Source organism: Lethenteron reissneri, chromosome 65, assembly GCF_015708825.2.
Source record: "Lethenteron reissneri isolate LAM-NWPU_2019-01 chromosome 65, ASM1570882v1, whole genome shotgun sequence".
NCBI lineage: Eukaryota > Metazoa > Chordata > Hyperoartia > Petromyzontiformes > Petromyzontidae > Lethenteron > Lethenteron reissneri.
Genome location: NC_083843.1, coordinates 11,678,364 through 11,698,314, shown reverse-complemented (window position 1 = coordinate 11,698,314; position 19,951 = coordinate 11,678,364). Strand labels below are relative to the sequence as shown.

The 19,951-nt window shown below is 54.4% G+C and overlaps 1 protein-coding gene across 1 annotated transcript; it reads left to right on the top strand.

Annotated features, from left to right (window-relative positions):
• The first annotated feature begins 5,325 nt into the window (after nt 1-5,325).
• On the top strand, nt 5,326-17,201 carry LOC133359392 (aerolysin-like protein). Its single transcript, XM_061577794.1, has 2 exons — nt 5,326-5,428; nt 16,158-17,201. The coding sequence occupies exon 2, from the start codon at nt 16,167-16,169 to the stop codon at nt 17,106-17,108; it is 942 nt and encodes a 313-aa protein (XP_061433778.1). The 5' UTR covers nt 5,326-5,428; nt 16,158-16,166; the 3' UTR covers nt 17,109-17,201.
• The last annotated feature ends 2,750 nt before the right edge of the window (nt 17,202-19,951 follow it).

The window sequence follows — 19,951 nt, the reverse complement described above, 5'->3', positions numbered from 1 at the left end:
GTTGTTCGCAGACTGAGCGGTGACGTCACCACCGCGGAGAAACCGGGGGGGGCGGGGCCTGTGACGTCATATGCGCATTGCGCAGTAGTGCGATGACGTCACCACATCGATGAAGGGAGGGTTGAGCGATGACGTCAACAGCGCCGACCCAGCAGCGATGCGATGACGTCACCACCATGGATGAAGGGATAGGGATGAGCGATGACGTCATAGCCGCCGACAACGCAATGGGGTGATGACGTCACCGCTGCGAACCTTCGAGAGGAAGCGGTGAGAACACGTGGTGACGTCACGGCGCCAGAAGGGGGTGGTGACGTCACCGCGCACGTGTCTCCCCCGGCGTGGTGACGTCACCGCGCACGCGTCTCCCCCTCCCCCCGGCGTGGTGACGTCACCGCGCACGCGTCTCCCCCTCCCCCCGGCGTGGTGACGTCACCCCACCACCGGCGTGGTGACGTCACCCCACCACCGGCGTGGTGACGTCACCCCCCCCCACCACCGGCGTGGTGACGTCACCACGCACGCGTTTTCCCCGACTTGCATGATCTGTGTCTTTGGTTCGATGTGAAACTGCGCCCACCTCGGCTCGCCTTCTCACAATGGACCCGAATTCCTTTGATTTCACTCTTGAGCCTGTGGGTACAGCTGTTTGTCCGGCCTGTGTGTGTGTGTGTGTGCGTGTTGCAATTGTATCGAGGCAATGTAAGTTTCATCAAGGCCTGGCTCATGGCGCCTTGCACAAGCCACCCCGCCGCCATCAATGTGTAATAAAGGATTCATATTCTTAGGTTTTTTCGGTAAAGTCACGTAGGTAAAACATCAAAATTAATAAAAAATCACGACGTTTCGGAGGCAACACAAGTCTCCGTCATCAGGTGGGACCGTCGCAGCCGGATTAGCTGCATTGTTAATTTTGATGTTTCACCTACACGGTGACTTTACCGAAAAAACCTAAGAATATGAATCCTTGCAGTCACGAAAGCTTCAAATCTAGAATGTAATAAAGGACTTCGTCACACACACACACACCGCTGGTCTCCGTTGCTCTTTTATTTAGCGTCTCCTCTCGCTCCCCCCACTCCGCACACCGCTGGCCGACGGAGTGCCGAAGATCTTCCAGCCACGTGGCCGACGGCACGGATCCCCTCCGGCAACACCAAACGTGGTCCAGCTTCTACACTCCAACAACTGACCCGGAGCGCTTTCGGGCTCGCACCTAGATCCCCTTCACCACGTGATCCTGTCTCCTCCCCTTCCGTAAGCTCAGATCCGGACTTCCCATAGCGCCCTGCTGGCTCCCACCCCCGTTCACCTCGCTTCCGATTGGACCCGAGGTGAACGGCGGGCCCTCCCATACGCCCCCATACTGGGCTCTGTCCCCCAAAACCCCGGGCCGTATGATTTGGCCAGAGCCCAGCAGCGAACCCCGTTTTTTGCTCGCGTTACAAATGGAAACAAATTGTCCCCAAGTGCGTCCTTCCAGTCCTCCAACCCTCTGCAATAATTAATCTGGAAGGAGGTGGGGGGGGGGGGGGGTCCCCCTGTCCGGTTGCGTTCTCCCCCCTCTCTTCCTCACGGCTGGGGTTGTTACATTTGTAATAAAGGACTCGACCACGAAGTCTGGCTTGGTGTCCTTTATTCGGTTCCTTCTCGTAACCCACACGGCTCTCCTTCTATGAGGCTTTCCGCACTGCGCTGATACTGCTGTGACCCTCGTCACGCCAACAGCTCCGCTGTTGGTCTCCCGTAGTTCTCGTAACCTTCTAGCAGCCTCGCCGCTGTTACCCTCACGCAGCCCCACTGGCTGCACTCGCTGCAGTTCCTCCTTTCGTCGCTCTCGTAGCCTCTGACAGCCTCGCGGCTGTTCCTCCCTCGCTCCCGTAGTTCTTAGCAGCTTTGCTGCTGTCTCCCACACACACAGCCTCGCCGGCTGTGCTCACCGTAGCTCCTCAACCGCTCTCTCTCTCCAGCAGCCCCACTGCTGTCTTCTCCCGCAGCTCCGCTGGCTGCTCCCTTAGCTGGCCACCGCTGGCCGACGGTGCCACTCTTCCTGGCTTCGCCCAACGTGGCCTTACTCTTGTCCAGTCTCTCACTCTCCCCTTCTCCTTCCGGTTTCATCCCTTAAGAACCTTAACCTTGCTCCCACGTCACCTAACTCCACCTCTCCGTGACGTCACATCCGGGAGGTCGCCCGCGCCCGCATTACACATTTTTGTCTCTATCAAAGAGGGGCGCCTCTTGATTGTACGTCAGAGGTCGCAAACGGGTTTTGATTCCGTACCCGTACCCGTACCCGGCCGCACCAGGGTCGCAAACGGGTACCCGTACCCGGCCGTACCCGTACCCTACCCGTACCCGGCCGGGTACGGGTAGGGTACGGGTATCGGGTACCTGATTATGACCTCTGGGATGAAGCCATGCTGCAGGCGCGGGTGGGTTGATTCTAGGAACTTGAATTGTGAGAAGAGACAAGACGTTGGGAAATGAGTGACAAACAGTGACTCACCAGTGGCTCACGGCCTACCCGTACCCATACCCGGCCGCACCAGGGTCGCAAACGGATACCCGGCTACCCGTACCCGGCTGGGTACGGGTAGCCTGGTATCGGGTAGGGTACGGGTATCGGGTAGGGTACGGGTATCGGGTAGGTACGGGTATCGGGTAGGGTACGGGTATCGGGTAGGGTACGGGTATCAGGTAGGGTACGGGTATCGGGTACCCGGTTGCGACCTCTGTTGTACGTGCTGTGTGGTGGCCTTTGAAGCCCGGTAGAGATTTCCCCAGAATCTCATGAGCAACCATCCCCCCTCTTCTCGTTTTGCACCTGGGTCTTTTTTTAATTATCTTTTATGGCTACTTCCTTGCCCGGTGTGACTTGTGGAAGGCAGCTGCTATGAGGGGTGTGGGTGGTTGTTACATTTTTGTCTGTGCCTCATGCTACACCCCGATTGATTATTAAAAAATATATTGGCAGAATTATTCAGTAATGGGAAAATGCCTATATATACAACACACTACAATACGACACTACTATACCCTATACACGATACTTCTATACACTACACGACTATACACATACACTACTATACACTACACTACTTTACACTACTATACAATGTACACTACACTACTCTACACTACTACACACTACTGCACTATACACTTCTATACACTACTCTACAATACACTACACTACTATACACAACGCTACTATACACTACTATACTAATGGCAAATGACCTGGCCACCCACCACCTCCACCTGCCTACCTCCACCTGCCTACCTCCACCTGTTGTCTTGTGGTTGTTGTTGTTGTTTGACTTGCATCCCACTGGGATTTTTGCACACAGCGTTGGTGTACGGTGTTTTTAAATCCTTTATATTAAGTTCGCTTGCTTGCTTAGGACCGTGCAAATTTATTGGTCGTTTTTTAACCCACTTCCCGTGATCCAATCGAGCTGACATTTTCCACACAGACTCGTTGTGCGTGACAATTAATGTTCGTGAAATTTTTTTTCTAAAATGTTACACTTTTTAGGACAAAATATTATATTTAATTACAAATTGCTTAATGGTGCCATGCAATCATCTGACCCATAGGTGGCAGCCATCTCAAGCCAGAGGACGAGAGGACTCTAGCCGCCACGCATATAAAGGATTTATAGTGAAAAATGTCAGCTAGATTGGATCACGGGAAGTGGGTTAAAAAACGACCGAAAGATGTGCACGGTCTAAAGCGCGGAAGCAAGCAAGCGAACTTAATATAAAGGATTAAAAAAACATCGCCACTGGGGGAGACAAAGGCAGCCGGGCGTGGTGCTGGCCACCCACCCCCTCGTGTGCCACCTTCATAGACGCCGCTCGCTAACACCTCTTGCTCCAAGAGTCTTTTAATGCCATTAACATGTCAGTGATGTTGCAATACAACGATGCGAAGGAGGACGTGGATGATAGCGCAAATGCATTTTGTTTACATAACAACCAGAATAAAAAAAAGAACTGTTATCCAATGCTGAAGGATCGCCAAGTCCAGAGGCACGATGAGGACGTCGTCATTGTTAACATCACCAGCACCATCAACGCCATCACCACCACCACCAGCATCTTCAGTCATTCACCAATAGCCAACATCCCCACGTCCATCGCCATGACGAACCGTTATGGTGATCGCAATGACCGCCAAGCGTGGCCCGACAGTCAGGACACATAGGGGTTGTTGTTGTTGTTACGGATGGTGGCCAAAAAGTTAGGACACATAGCCACCCTGGTGATGATGAGAGAGAGAGAGACACTGACTCCAAATAAACAGAAGCAGCAAGCATCGTCAGAATCACGGGATCGAACCCACGACCTCCTGTGTACCAGGCGCCTGGCTCTTTGCCTGCCCCGGTGGGCATATGATGTTGTAATGGTTGACTGCGCTTTACCCACAACACCCAATATTATATTTAATTTATTCATCATAACGCAATTTTATGTTCCCGTAAAGCGGTGTTCTTGAGCAACGCAACAACATCTTCCGCACAAAATGTGGTGCCAATTCGTTATGAGATCAGCACTCACTGGTTTGTTTCAGAGAGTAAACCCACTACAATATTGACAATTCGAGTGCCGTGAAGTTTGGCCGGTAATTTTGACTAGCGTCATACAAGTTACGAATTGGCACGTTTTGTTCACGTGTCAAACCCCTTAATGATTGGCCGTGTCGTCTGGTGGTGGCGGGTTTAACGGCACCACATTCATGTTTATGCGATCTATCCGCAAAAAAAACCTCCACAATGGATAACAGCAACCAGCTTCTTCGTGCAACTTTGCCAGGAATTTGTTTGTGTTTTACTCTGCTGCACGACAAACAAACAGGTTGAGCAGGCTGATGTAGTCACTAATTGTACGCATTTTGTGCTAAGTGACAACCCATTTACTAATTGACTGCGTCAGGTGGTTAGCAATGGTGGCGGGTCTAATGATGGCACATTAATATTCACGCGATCTAACCCATAAAGCAAAAAAACCACCGTGATGGAAAATGTTGGTTGCGAAAGCCCGTAATTTTTTTAATAATCTTTTTTCGTTAAAAAAAAAGGACATTTTTTTCTTCCATTTGCATCGACAAACCCCAGTGAACTCTCGCGGACCACCTCCCACTAATCACCCACCCCACGCATTCACGAGGGGGGGGGGGGGGGCGCGCTCTCGTTCGCCCCACAGCAGCGAAGCGAACCTCTGGCAGCGTCTTGCGGTGACTCATGACGATTGGCCTCCTGGGTGAGGCGAAGTTGGCAGGATGAGGAGTAGGTGCGCAACGCCAACAACGCGGCTCTCATTGTTACGTCACGCGGCGGGAGAAGCTGGCTCTGCCATATAAAGGAGGGAGCGACTGGCACATGGACATCTGCTTTTCGCGGAGTCGACATCTTTCACGTGAGTGGTGAGTTGGCTGGGGGTGGGATGGCGGGTGGGGTCCTTACGCTGGAAAGGGATTTCTGGAGGGTTTCAGATTTATGCCCACCCCCCCCCCCCCAATTGAGACCATACCCTACGCATTCGCGAATATTTTTTGCCATTAATTGGGGGGGGGGGGGGATGCAGGGGGGAGGGGGTGAGTTTCTTTCGCCCACGATAGATTTTGCCCCAGAGCTCGCCGCTCCGATCAATCCTCGTGATTTATCCCCAGTCGTCGCCTCTGGCTCGGCGACAGGGTTTCAGTGATTTCACTGGTCAACAAAAAAACACATTTTTTTCTGGCCTGGACTTTTGCAGCTGTTTTAGACTAATTTCAGGGTGCTGATTCCAAATCTGATCTTGAGATTTGCTCTATCACATAATTTTTATGCTATCGGTATACCCCATTTTCATTGATTTTACCCGAAATTAACTCTGTCACTTACGATTGCAAGTTGTTGCGAGTCAGTGACTGCTTTAGTGTTAAAATATGGTGCTGTATTTTTAGGATAGTGTGTTTATAATATAATTTTATGTAGATATCCACATTTATTTAATATTTTTCTTCTGCAGTTTTTATTAAAAATGCAATATTTGATATCTCAAAAACCTGATGTGATAGACAAAAACTGATGCCAGATTTGGAATCAGCACCCCAAAATTACATTAACACCGTTGGAATACCTTATGCCAGAAAAAGTGTGTTGACCAGTGATAATTTACTGTCGTTGTCGAGAATACAAACTTTTTTTGTGATTGCGTTCACGATGCGGTCGGTTGCTATGCAACGCGAGAACGTGCATCAGCTCTCCTTGTATTGCCACTGCTGGATGATGGCCTCCTGTAGCCGTGTGGGTCATGGGGGGTGGGTGGCAGGGACTGGGTCAGTGGTTCTTCTTCTTATCCTGGGGTGCTGGAGGTGCCCTGTCTGGGGGTGGGGGGGGCGAGGAGACATGGGCAGGTTTTTTTTAGAAGGTAAGTAATCGAAAATGAAAATTAGGCACGGGCGCGTAAGTACAACTACTTTGTTTAATCAAACCCAATGTACCAGTTGAAAGGGTAAAAACCTATTACTATATTTTGCTTACCCCGAGCTCTCAATACTCTGATAGTGCGCTGTCTTTGAGTTGTACGCCTTTTGGCGTCATCTGGTCCAACAACAATGGAGACTAGGCTCTAAGAAAAGCTGTCTCGGGTGTGGACCAATCAACTTCAAGGACAGTGCATATCATTATCATCATCAGAGTTGTTTCTTTTTGTTTGCATTTTGACTGATTGTGTTGTGGTTATTGCAAACATGATGGCTTGTATAAAGGTGTCAGTTTTTGTACCAGTTGAAAGGGTAAAAACCTATTACTATTATAAAAAATTGTTTAAGCGATTAAGAACCAATGGGGGGGGCGGGGGTGGGGTGCAAGGCTGCAGTAATGGTTAGACACCTGCAGTCCCCAAGACCGTAAGCAGGTGACTGTTAATTGCGGTGGCTACAATCGGTGCGTGTGTAGACGCGTGCGTGTTGTGCCGTGATTATTTTTGCCACGAACAAAAAACTGGCGCAATCTAAGGTGGTTGACGCCTTTCGTAAGAATGTTGGCACGAGGTTTGGCTATTTGCCCATGCTTGGCAATAAAGTTATGAAAACCGCAGCCGTCCACGATGAGCGATGCATTTCCCAATAGACAGCTGTCGCATTCAATTTGGCGCTCTCAAATGATGTCTGGATGAATTGATATCACGTTTGGCTGGACCTTCAGATAAACACAAACTCTGGGCACTTTTTAATTACTTCGAGGTTCAAAATAAAAACAAGAATGTCCCACTTCAGTAAACATTTTCTTGCTGTGGTTTTCACACCTGATGATTGCTTGTGTTGCAATCGAAACGTCGTGATATAAAACAAGTATAACCCGTAAAAACAAAGTTTTACACTATAAATCCTTTATATGCGTGGCAGCGAACTTAATATAAAGGATTTAAAATATATTCGCTTGTGGAGGACGCGGGGATCGATCCCGCGACCTTTGGCATGGGAAGCGAGGGCGCTACCAACTGCGCTACTCCGCCACGGCCTGTGGAGGGGTTACGCTCTGGGCTCTTACACTGTGACGTTCAACCAAAGCCAAGAATGAGTTCTATTTGAATATATGTAAAATAATTTTTTTTTGCCTAAAAAGTGTAACATTAATTGTCTGGCACAACGAGTCTGTGTGAAAAATGTCAGCTCGATTGGATCACGGGAAGTGGGTTAAAAAACGACCGAAAGATTTGCACGGCCGTAAGCAAGCAAGCAAGCACGCAAGCATGCGAACTTAATATAAAGGATTTAAAAACTATATTTCACTTACGTGACTTTACCGAAAGAACCAAAGAGTAAGAATGTCACGCTACAACTACAGTCAACGGTGAACGGCAGCGATGCGTTCAAATGATAAGATGGCAGCCGCAAGAGACGAGGCTTTAAAACACGCGTGGCATGCTCTTGTGGGGGCCGTTGGCCCCCGGGGTCCCTCCCGCCTGCATCCCCTATTCCGTTTAAGTTACCCCACCTCCCTATTACTCGCTACGGTTTTGCCGGCATTCGAATGCGACGCCACTACGGTTACAGCCTCGCGCCGCGCTCCCACGCTGCGAGCATACGTGCGCACATCATCGTCAATCAAACGCCGTGCTCGCAGTATAGCCCTGTGCGGCACGTTACCAATGCGCATCCGTGTCCGACATGTAACGAACGTATGCACACACACACACGCCGCTCCGTGCACTCCAACTCCACACCAACTACGCAAGTTATGATCGCGCACCTGTATCACACACGGAGTGAACACACGCGACACCCACTCTTGCGCCGCTCTGCGCAGCGCTCGCCGTCTGCTGGCCGCTTGCGTTATGATCGCGCACCTGGGGTACGCCTATTACGCACGCCGCGAGCTTACGCACACACAGTACCACACGCGTTCCCACACGCAACCCGCGCGCTCAGCTCCGCGCAGCGCTCACTCACGTGGCGAACCACTGTGCACACAGCGCACCCACACGCTCACACTGCACGACAAGATCACGCGAGACCACGCTTCGCTATTAATGATTTATTATATGCCACCTGCGAATTGATGTTGAATCAGTGAGTCGACGAGGCTGGCCTATTCCACTAAACCTGTACCTATTCCCTATTTATCGGCTATGATTCTAATTCCCCTTCTTACTCACTGCTTGGTGCCCGCGGAGGTTCGCTGCTCTCTGCGCTAACAGCGTACCTCGATGCGTCGCACGGACGTCCGGGTCGCTGGCTGCAAGTCCTGCTGGTCCGCTGGCCTGGAGAGAAGGGAGCTATTTTCCCTCTGCGCCCCTCTATTTATCCTCCCTACCTTCAAGGGGATGCTGCGCTAAACAATGGGCTCGCGATCCTCTGGCACGCGCACGGCGGTTCTGGGTGCTGTTGATATGCTAATCAGTGTGCCGCGTGCAAGGCGTAAATCCTACTTAATCCCTTACCCTCCCTAACAATGGGGCCTGCGCGCTCAAGCGCAATTATCCCAACCCTCCATGACTATGCGCAACAGCCCCTGTGACCCCGCTATTCATGCTGTCCCGTGCCTCCCCTGCTCGCCCCGTCGACCCGTGGGAGTGTGTGTGGGGGGAAATGCGCCTCAACCGCGGTGGCCGAATGCCCCACGCCACGACCTACCATATTAAGGCCGGCCGCAGCGCCGCGGTGCCACGTAGCACGGGGAGGTCATCCAATTCCCTGATCGCCGGAAACCGTGAGAATTAATCCCGATAAGGGTCTCTCGGATAAAAACCGGTCGATCAGGTGACCTTCCCTTCCAGCTCTATGGGGGGGGGGAATGCGTGCGGGTGTGTGCTTATGTGGGGCGGGTGATGGGGGGCAGTGCGGTGGGGGAAGCCGGGCGGCTCCCTGGTTCGGCAGAGCGGCCCCGTCGTTGTGGCACCACATAGCCCCCCGGGGTGCCAGTCCCCGTCCCGGGTTGACTGGAGCACCTCGCCTGGGTTGCCCCCACGAGGTATCGCCGCGGGGTCCGCGGGATTCGCCCGGCCCTTGTGGCTGGCCTCGGGGGTGGCGGCTCCGTCTCCTGGGGCTCCGGCGGTGGTCTCCTCCTCCATTCCAACGGCTCCCCTCGGCCTCTGGCACCTGCGGGCTGGGGAACAAACTCAGAGGCGGTGGGGTTTAAGGGTCGCCGTCCTCGTCGCCCCCGGCCCCGCCCGGGGCCCCTCGGAGCCCGGGGCTCCGTGGGGCCCATGTACTGCGCGAGGCCCCCGGGCACGGGGGGTGGGGGGACCCCGGGGTTTCGGGGTACTTGGACGGCGGGGCTCCCCCCCTCGGGGGCTGCTCGCCACGGCTTCAGTCGGCGGATGTTGACCACCATCTCCCGGCCCCTCTCTCCTCCCTGAATCAGCACCGTCCATGGTGAGATCTGCCGTCTCACAATCCAGGGTCCTCGCCAGTAGGTGGTCAGCTTCCCCACCTGTCCGGCACCGACGCGGGGAGTGTACAGCCACACCTCGGAGCCCGCAGTGTAGAAGGGGGGCTCCATACGGGGTCGGGCGCCCTGCTCTTGCCGCTGGTGCGCGGCCTCTCCGTGCGGGCCGGCTCGGCCCCTGGCCCCTCGCAGGGTCTCCAGCAAGTGCTCCACGGGGTGGCTCCCTTCCTCCCGTTGCGGCGGAGGAACACCGAACAGCAGATCTGCGGGCAGGCGAGACTCGCGACCAAACATCATTAGGAACGGGGTCTGTCCTGTAGAGGTGTGAACGGCGGTGGTGTAGGCGAACAGGGCATAGGGAAGGTGTTCGTCCCAGTCCTGTTGATTCGCGGCCGCCATGCGTTTAAGCTTCCCGGCCAGAGTCTGGTTCATCCTCTCTACCATCCCGTTCGCCTGGGGGTGATACGCCGTGGTTCGGTCCTTCTGGATCCCGAACTCTCGGCACAGCGCCTGAAATAGTTCGGCCTCGAATTCACTACCCTGGTCGGTAATGACTCGTTCGGGGATCCCGCACTTAAGTACGTAGTTTTCCACGAAGGCCCGGGCCACTACAAGGGCTGTTTTATCCGGGATAGCCACCGCCACGGGGTAGCGGGTGAAGTATTCCACCGCTACGAGAATATATCGGTTGCCCCGGTGGGATCGTGGAAAGGGCCCCTGCAGGTCGATTCCGACCAACTGATTCGTCCGACTGACTCGGAACGGCCTCAGGGGTACCTGGTACCTCGCCGGCTTTTGCCCACACTGCTGACAGGCCCGGCAGCCCTGCACCCAGGCGGCCACATCTTGTGCCAATTTGGGCCAGAGATACTGGCGACGCAGGGTCTCTCGAGTGCGTCGTTCCCCATCGTGGCCCCCGAGTGGGTGGTCATGCACCAGCCGTAGCAGCTGGGGTCGCACCTGGGCAGGAACACAGATGCACCCCGGCTGGCCGGCCTCGGTTAACTCCCGTACCACTCCGTTCCGCACACACAACCGGGCATACAAACCGCTCCAGGGCCCTGGTAGGGCGCTCTTTTCCTCCCGCAGTGCCGCCTCCACTGCCGCCAGATCCGGATCTCGCTGCTGGGTCTGTCTCAGCTGCTCGTCGTTTAGGCCCGGGAAGGCGCAGCCGACGTCCTCCTGGATCCGTCCGATCGGGTCCCGAGCCGCGGGTCCCGCGCTTGCCGGGCGGTCGACGGGATCCTCAGTGCCACCTGTGAGGGTTTCTGTGGCGCACACTGCACTCTCCCTCGCTGGGGGGGGGTCAGTGGCCGCGGCCTCTCGGGGGTCCGTTGCCTGCCGGCAGCGTCCCCCCGTGAAACACGGGCAGGCCTCCTCCGCCCTCGTCTCGGCGTACACCGTGGGTCGCCTCGACAAGGCGTCCGCGTTTGCATGCGTCCGGCCAGCCCGATACTCGATTTGCAGGTTGTACTCCTGCAACTGCGCCAACCACCGGGCCATCTGCCCCCGCGGCTCCTTGAATGTAAGAAGAAACTGCAGAGCATAATGGTCAGTGCGTACGCGACATCTCCTGCCGTACAAATACGGCCGGAACTGCTTACATGCGAAAATCACGGCGTACAACTCTTGGCGGGTCACGCAATAGTTCAGCTCGGCCCCACTCAAGGTCCGGCTGGCGTACGCGATGACTCGTTCCGTCCCATCCTGTACCTGTGACAACACCGCGCCCAGCCCGCTGCTGCAGGCGTCGGTGTCCAAAATAAAATCGGTGGTAAAATCGGGGAAAGCAAGGGTGGGGGCGTGGGTGAGGTGGTCTTTGAGAGTGGTGAAGGCCGTCTGGCAGGCCCCCGTCCACTGATAGGGGTGCTTAGGGGAAGTGAGTTGGGTGAGGGGGCGTGCAATCTCGCTGAATCCCTTTACAAATCGACGATAATAGGTGGCAAGCCCCAAAAATGATCTGATCTCCGTCAGATTCCTTGGCCGTGGCCACTCCACTACGGCGCGCACCTTCTCCGGATCGGTGTGCACGCCTGCCTCGCTGACGCGATGCCCGAGGTACCCCACCTCGCGTTGTGCGATGTAACACTTACGTGGCTTGAGCTTGAGATGAGCCGCTCGCAGTCGCTGGAACACCTCTCGAAGCCTGGACCAATGCTCAGACAAAGATCTACTGAACACTATCACATCGTCCAAGTAAATCAGGCACTGTTCCCATTGCAAGCCCCGCATCACCAACTCCATCAGCCGCTGGAACGTCGCGGGCGCATTGGTGAGTCCGAACGGCAACACTCGAAACTCAAACAGGCCCATCGGGGTGGTGAATGCTGTTTTTGGCCGATCCTCCTCCGTCATCTCCACCTGCCAGTAACCGGATGCCAGATCGAGGGTGGAAAAATACCGCGCTCCTGCGAGACTGTCGAAGGTGTCGTCGATGCGAGGTATGGGGAAGGCATCGCCGAGCGTGACTGCGTTTAGTTTACGGTAATCGACGCAGAACCGGGTTGACCCATCCTTTTTCGTTACTAGTACCACCGGGGCTGACCAGGGGCTCGCCGAGGGCTGAATTATGTTATCGCGAAGCATGTCCCCAACTGCCTCTTTGATTTGGGCGCGTTCGGGTGCGCCCACTCGGTACGCAGGGAGTTTGATGGGTCGGGCTGCACCGGTGTCAATTTGATGCTTAACAAGGTCGGTCCGACCCACGTCCGAGTCGTGTTCGCTGAACACGTCGGCATACTCCCGCAGTAACTCGCGCAGCCGATCGGCCTCTCCCTTAGGTAAGTCCGCCCATGGTACATGTAACGCATCGAGCAGGGGAACGACCTCGGCTCGGGGAGTCGGGCCGACTCGCCAGGCCAGGTCCTGCTCACCCTCAGGACGACCGGGGTCCTCAGCCCAGAGTGCGAACACCGAGTCGTTAGAGTGGCGTGCGTGCAGGGGGTGTACTGTGGCTATCGGGGTGCGCCGTCGCAGTATCGCGGGGGTATTGTGGGGGTTAAACATCCGCATAAACAATCGGTCCCCATCTGCGTTTACCAACGTGGCGGATCCCACAACCCCATACCGTTTTGCCAACTCCGGGTGAGGAGTTAGCATTACCTCCCCTGATGGTCGGAGCGCGGGGTCGGTGGGGGATGTTGCCACCGGCACCAGCATCTCGGTGAGCGGGCCGATGGTGACTGCCGTCGCCAGGATAGCGGCCACAGGTGCAAAGCGGCGGCGCGTTGGTTCTCGTCCCAGGAACGGTATCCGCTCGCCGTTGCTCTCCATGGTGGCGCATCGCTGGCGGGGTTGCACGTTGAGTCCCAACCGTTCCAGGAGGTCGGTGCCTGCGATACACTCGTGACACAACGCACTCGACACGTAGAACTCCTGCGTGCACACCTGGCTGCCTATGCGGACCTCTAGGGTGGCTCTTCCCAGCAGCCCCATTCCGGCTCCGCTCGCCGTGTGCAGCGCGCGGTCCGGTGCCTGCAGGTGACGCACGTCGACCCCGATCGCGCTGCAGTGCGCTGCGCTCACGAGCGAGGCCACCGCCCCCGTGTCCAGCAGGATTCGGGTACGCACTCCGTTTACCTCCCCTTCCACCAGCGACGTGGCCCCCGTGATCCCCGCCACCAGCTCCCGCAGCCAGTCGCCAGGAGTCACCGTTTCTGTGGGCGTTGTTGCTGGAACCTGTGTGGAGATCACTCGCTCGCCATTATTCTCACAGCTTGTTTGTGTCGGGGCTACGTCGATTTCACCCCCCGGTGGTCCCCTCTCTAGGGGGGCCTTAGTGTTTGACCTTAGCTCTTGTCTAGCTCGGGCGACCTGAGGACAGTCCCTCACTAGATGCCCTCGGCGATCGCACATATAACATGCCCGGGAAGGGGTGGCGGCTCCGTAGCGGGTCCCCTGCCCGCTCCCTCTCCCTGTACGCAGTTGTTCCAACTCGGACTCTAATTGGGATACCTTCCCGGCCAGCCCCCCTACTGTGGAGTGTAGCTCACCCATCTCAGACTGGATGGTCTTCATATTTTTATTTGCGTCCTCGCGTACCTGGTTTACCTGGCCGGAGACATCCTTTATACCCGTTTGTATACCGGCAACCCATCCCGGGGTTGTCTCGCGGGACACTGGAGGCTCTCTTTCCCGGCCCCTTACCTTCCTCGCGAGCTCCTGTTCCTCCTCCTCGTCTTCCGAGAGCAGGCTCGCAATGGCGCGCTCTCGTCCCAGCCCCCGGAGCTGCGCGCGTTCGCTGTGAATTCTTTCACACTTACGTGCGCGCTCGACAAGGGTGTTAAAGGGAAGACGTGGGCAGCTCATGTCTGGCTGCCACCACGCCGTGCGAGACAGGTACCGCTGGATTTTCTCGGCGGCCAGTTCCTCAATAACATCAGTTGCGTACCCCGGGCGTGCGATCTTTATCAACTCGCGCACATCCTCGGCGTAATCACGTAGATCTTCGCCAGGTTGGCGCCGGCGCGCCTCTAAGGCCGATTTTGCTTCCTCCTCGTCACGCGTGCCAAAGCGCTGATCGAGTCGGTGCATCAACTCCTCTAGCTGTGTCTGTGCGCTCGCGGGTAACGCTTCTACAAAATCGGCTGCCCGCCCATCAAGATTCATATTAAGTTGACGTACTGCCTGCGCGTCCGTCCATCCATTAATTTCCTTGGCCCCTAAGAGATTGCGGGCGAATGCCTTCCACGAAGGGGCCCCCCGGCCGGTAAATATTAGTCTTATTTTAGCGTGAGGTAACGCGGGGGTCCGTACCGCTTCCGACACCAATTTGTGGGGGCCGTTGGCCCCCGGGGTCCCTCCCGCCTGCATCCCCTATTCCGTTTAAGTTACCCCACCTCCCTATTACTCGCTACGGTTTTGCCGGCATTCGAATGCGACGCCACTACGGTTACAGCCTCGCGCCGCGCTCCCACGCTGCGAGCATACGTGCGCACATCATCGTCAATCAAACGCCGTGCTCGCAGTATAGCCCTGTGCGGCACGTTACCAATGCGCATCCGTGTCCGACATGTAACGAACGTATGCACACACACACACGCCGCTCCGTGCACTCCAACTCCACACCAACTACGCAAGTTATGATCGCGCACCTGTATCACACACGGAGTGAACACACGCGACACCCACTCTTGCGCCGCTCTGCGCAGCGCTCGCCGTCTGCTGGCCGCTTGCGTTATGATCGCGCACCTGGGGTACGCCTATTACGCACGCCGCGAGCTTACGCACACACAGTACCACACGCGTTCCCACACGCAACCCGCGCGCTCAGCTCCGCGCAGCGCTCACTCACGTGGCGAACCACTGTGCACACAGCGCACCCACACGCTCACACTGCACGACAAGATCACGCGAGACCACGCTTCGCTATTAATGATTTATTATATGCCACCTGCGAATTGATGTTGAATCAGTGAGTCGACGAGGCTGGCCTATTCCACTAAACCTGTACCTATTCCCTATTTATCGGCTATGATTCTAATTCCCCTTCTTACTCACTGCTTGGTGCCCGCGGAGGTTCGCTGCTCTCTGCGCTAACAGCGTACCTCGATGCGTCGCACGGACGTCCGGGTCGCTGGCTGGAAGTCCTGCTGGTCCGCTGGCCTGGAGAGAAGGGAGCTATTTTCCCTCTGCGCCCCTCTATTTATCCTCCCTACCTTCAAGGGGATGCTGCGCTAAACAATGGGCTCGCGATCCTCTGGCACGCGCACGGCGGTTCTGGGTGCTGTTGATATGCTAATCAGTGTGCCGCGTGCAAGGCGTAAATCCTACTTAATCCCTTACCCTCCCTAACAATGGGGCCTGCGCGCTCAAGCGCAATTATCCCAACCCTCCATGACTATGCGCAACAGCCCCTGTGACCCCGCTATTCATGCTGTCCCGTGCCTCCCCTGCTCGCCCCGTCGACCCGTGGGAGTGTGTGTGGGGGGAAATGCGCCTCAACCGCGGTGGCCGAATGCCCCACGCCACGACCTACCATATTAAGGCCGGCCGCAGCGCCGCGGTGCCACGTAGCACGGGGAGGTCATCCAATTCCCTGATCGCCGGAAACCGTGAGAATTAATCCCGATAAGGGTCTCTCGGATAAAAACCGGTCGATCAGGTGACCTTCCCTTCCAGCTCTATGGGGGGGGGGAATGCGTGCGGGTGTGTGCTTATGTGGGGCGGGTGATGGGGGGCAGTGCGGTGGGGGAAGCCGGGCGGCTCCCTGGTTCGGCAGAGCGGCCCCGTCGTTGTGGCACCACACTCTCCCCATTGCTTCTGTCTCGCTCTCAGGTCGAAACCATGGTGTACCCGACCACACTTCACATCATTGGCGGCCAAGGTGGAAACGCGTTCTCGTTCAACGGGCAGGAGAATGCGGCGACGCTGCAGAAGCTCTCTGTGAGCGTTGGGGGATGGCAGGTGAGGGGCGTGCAGGTGTGGCTGACGGACGGGCGCAGGGAGACATTCGGCGCCATGGACTCCTCCGCTAAGGAGTTCGAATTCGAGTCGGGCGAGTTCATCAAGAGCCTCTCGCTGTGGGGCAACGGAGCCGGCACTCGCCTGGGTGCCATCAAGTTCATAACGAGCCGAAGCCGCGAGTTCTTTGCCAAGATGACGGACTGGGGGCTCAAGACCGAGTACAAGATCGACGTGGGCTCTGGCATCTGCTTGGGTGTTCAGGGCCGAGGGGGGTCCGACATCGACTCCATGGGCTTCCTCTTCATCAATGCCATAAAGTCGTCGGTGATCCAGGACATGAAGTACCCGACCATACACCAAATTCTGCCCAACGTGCAGATGGAGGAGATCAAAGAAATGGAGTACAAGAACGACACCAGCATCGTGCAATCGTACAAATTCGAGAGCTCCAAGAAGATCATTAAAAAGTCATCGTGGTCCACCACCAACAAGATCGAGTCCACCTTCAGCCTGTCGGTGAAGGCCGGCATCCCCGAGGTCATGGAGGTGGAGACCGGATTCAGCTTCACCGTGGGCAGTGAGAGCACGCACGCGGTGGAGGAGTCCGAGGAGAAGACGGAAACGCTCACGTTCCCCGTCACTGTCCCGACGCACAAGACCGTCACCGTGGTCGCCAACATCGGGCGCGCCGACATCGACCTTCCGTACACGGCCCTGCTGCGCATCACCTGCGTGAATGGCGCATCCCTTGACGCTCCCCTGAGCGGCATCTACAAGGGGCTCACCTACACCAAGATGACCGCCGTTGCTACCGAGAGCTAGAGCGGCGTTTCGCAGCACCCCTTTTTTTAATTTGGTGATGTTGATGAAGTGTTCTAAAGGAAAGTGCTTCGTTGGCTGTGTAAAATTCACCAATAAAAAAGGCCTACATTGAACCGTTTGCTTTTCCAAGTCTCTCAGTTATTTCCCGGTCGATGCTCGTGGTGCAGGAAGACATTTCCCCATTGAGGCACTGAAAGTTACGAAAGCCCTAAGTGTTTGCGCATACAGGTGTTAACGCAACCATGGCACTTTCAGAATCGATTTTCCACTTGTGGAAAGTCTGATCGAAGCGTCTCGTTGAACCCTGGATAATGAAATGCATTCATTCATCATCCATTTGGGTTGATGTTGGATGTCTCCAGCGAAATAAAAGCTTGCACCACCACTAACACCACCACTACCACCGCCACGACTAACACTACCAACAACACCACTACCACCACCAACACCACTACCACCACCAACAACACCACTACCACCAACACCACAACCACCAACACCACTCAGCCCCCTGCCCCAAACCACCACAGGGTAGTGGGAGGGGTAGGGGGTGCGGGGTGCTAGGGAAGGGTGCGTGAGGTGGCGGGGGGGGTGTCTGGGTGAGGGGGGGGGGCTTGGGGGTTGTCACGTGATAAAAGGGACCCCTAGGGGGTGGGGGAGATGGGGATGTTGGGGGTCACGTGGGGTTCATTGTTTCACTGCCGGCACTGGTCCAGAGTTGCGGACCGAGTCACGAATCGCGACCGATTCCCAGACGCCGTTTGGGTCCCTGCGCTGCCTGGAGCGGTGTTGGTGCGCGCCACGCGAGGGCGCTGCCACTCCACCGCAGGGATTCGCGGGGCGCGCTGAATAAGGGGCATTCCATTTCGTAGGTACGCAAAAATCGTCCCCCCAGCGTCGGGTGGACAATCCCGGTGCATCTTCTTGGTTCTTTCGGTAAAGTCACGTAGAAGGGAAATAATTAAATAATAAAATAATAAAGCATAAAAAATAGTATTTAAATATGGTAGATGTTTTGTTACTTTATTAATACAAATTTTATTAAGTAGTATTTTTATTATTTTATTATTTCCCTTCTACGTGACTTTACCGAAAGAACCAAGAAGATGAATCCCTGCAGTTACGAAAGCTTAAATCAAAATATCTGGCTAATTTACAGCCTCAGCTATTTTTGAGTTTCACAAATATTTTTTATCCACCAAGCCCCCAACTCCATCAAAAGGCTTACACTCAGGTGGGCTCCACCGAATGATGCTGATCAAGATGGTGGTGAAGCCTCTTAAGGCTGTGCGTGTGTTATACTGACGAAGCGCTCCGCTTTAAGAATTGTTATAATCTTAATAGTTTTTCAAAACAACTCAACACATTCATAAATAACACCACCATTAAAGAAAATGCATTCATACACATAAAACGCGACGTTGATAGCAATTGCTATTTTTCTTATATTCATTTGCAATATGCTCTCAAGCAATTGCCTGAAACGTCGGCAGTTGTGCGTTTTCTATTATCTAGCCGTTTTTGAGCAATATTTTTAGAGTGTGTTATCTTGTGCACAACTGTCAACGTAGTATCATCAAATAATAATACATCTGCAAGTTATACAGGAGGTTTTTTCACGTTGAGGACTGACAGCCAGCTTAAAGCTTAATGTACCTGCGATCTTTGGAGGCCAACTCGAAGTGGAATGATTCAGCAAACACTGGCACAAGGCTCAGCAAAGTGGAGCGTTTTATCTCCTGAACATCTCCAGTGAAAATAGTTTAAATAGAAGTTATAATTTAGTTGTGCACTCTAGACAAAAGCAAACAAATTACTTCTGGGTAACCCTCGTATCTCTGCAACAGTGGCCAAGCGTCACTGCATTGGTGGCAAGATGTTCACTACCTCGCCTGGTATACAGGAGGTCGTGGGTTCGATCCTGATCCTAACGCCCGCTGTATATGTTGAGTCATCACGTTGTGCACTCTAGACAAAAGCAAACAAATTACTTCTGGGTAACCCTCGTATCTCTGCAACAGTGGCCAAGCGTCACTGCATTGGTGGCAAGATGTTCACTACCTCGCCTGGTATACAGGAGGTCGTGGGTTCGATCCTGATCCTAACGCCCGCTGTATATGTTGAGTCATCACGTCTCTCTCCCCGTTGTCGCGTAGATTTCTCTCTGGGTCCTCCGTTTTTCTCCTCCACATTTAGAATCAATTTGCATTCAGAGGATTTGGCTGCCGCTATAACAAGCCACTCCGTTGAGCTGTCATTTGTGATAACCACGTCACATGTGAACAAGTATAACCCGTAAAAACAACGTTTTTCACTATAAATCCTTTATATGCGTGGCGGCTAGAGTCCTCTCGTCCTCTGGCTTAAGATGGCTGCCACCTATGGGTCAGATGATTGCATGGCACCATTAAGCAATTGGTAATTAAATATAAAACAAAAATCCTAAAATGTTGAAAATTTTGGAAAAAAAAATTCACGAAAATTAATTGTCACGCACAACGAGTCGGTGTGGAAAATGTCAGCTCGATTGGATCACGGGAAGTGGGTTAAAAAACGACCGAAAGATTTGCACGGTCGTAAGCGCGCAAGCAAGTGAACTTAATATAAAGGATTTAAAAAGAGCGACTTCTCTCAGTGAGCCTTGCCTAGTTAAATGAAAAAATGTTTTTAGTTCACATCATCCCACATGCCACAATCCAACACTCCTGAAATATATGTTAGCCGACATTTGCTATTCAAAACTGCTATAATACGGAAATTAAACAATATTTAGGTGTAATAATAAACACATCTTCATATCTCATCATATTCATTAGGCAAATAATACCGTACTAATGGTGAAC

Excerpts from the sequence above, each read along its gene's own strand:
- LOC133359392 (XM_061577794.1), top strand. The coding sequence starts at position 16,167 with ATGGTGTACCCGACCACACTTCACATCATTGGCGGCCAAGGTGGAAAC.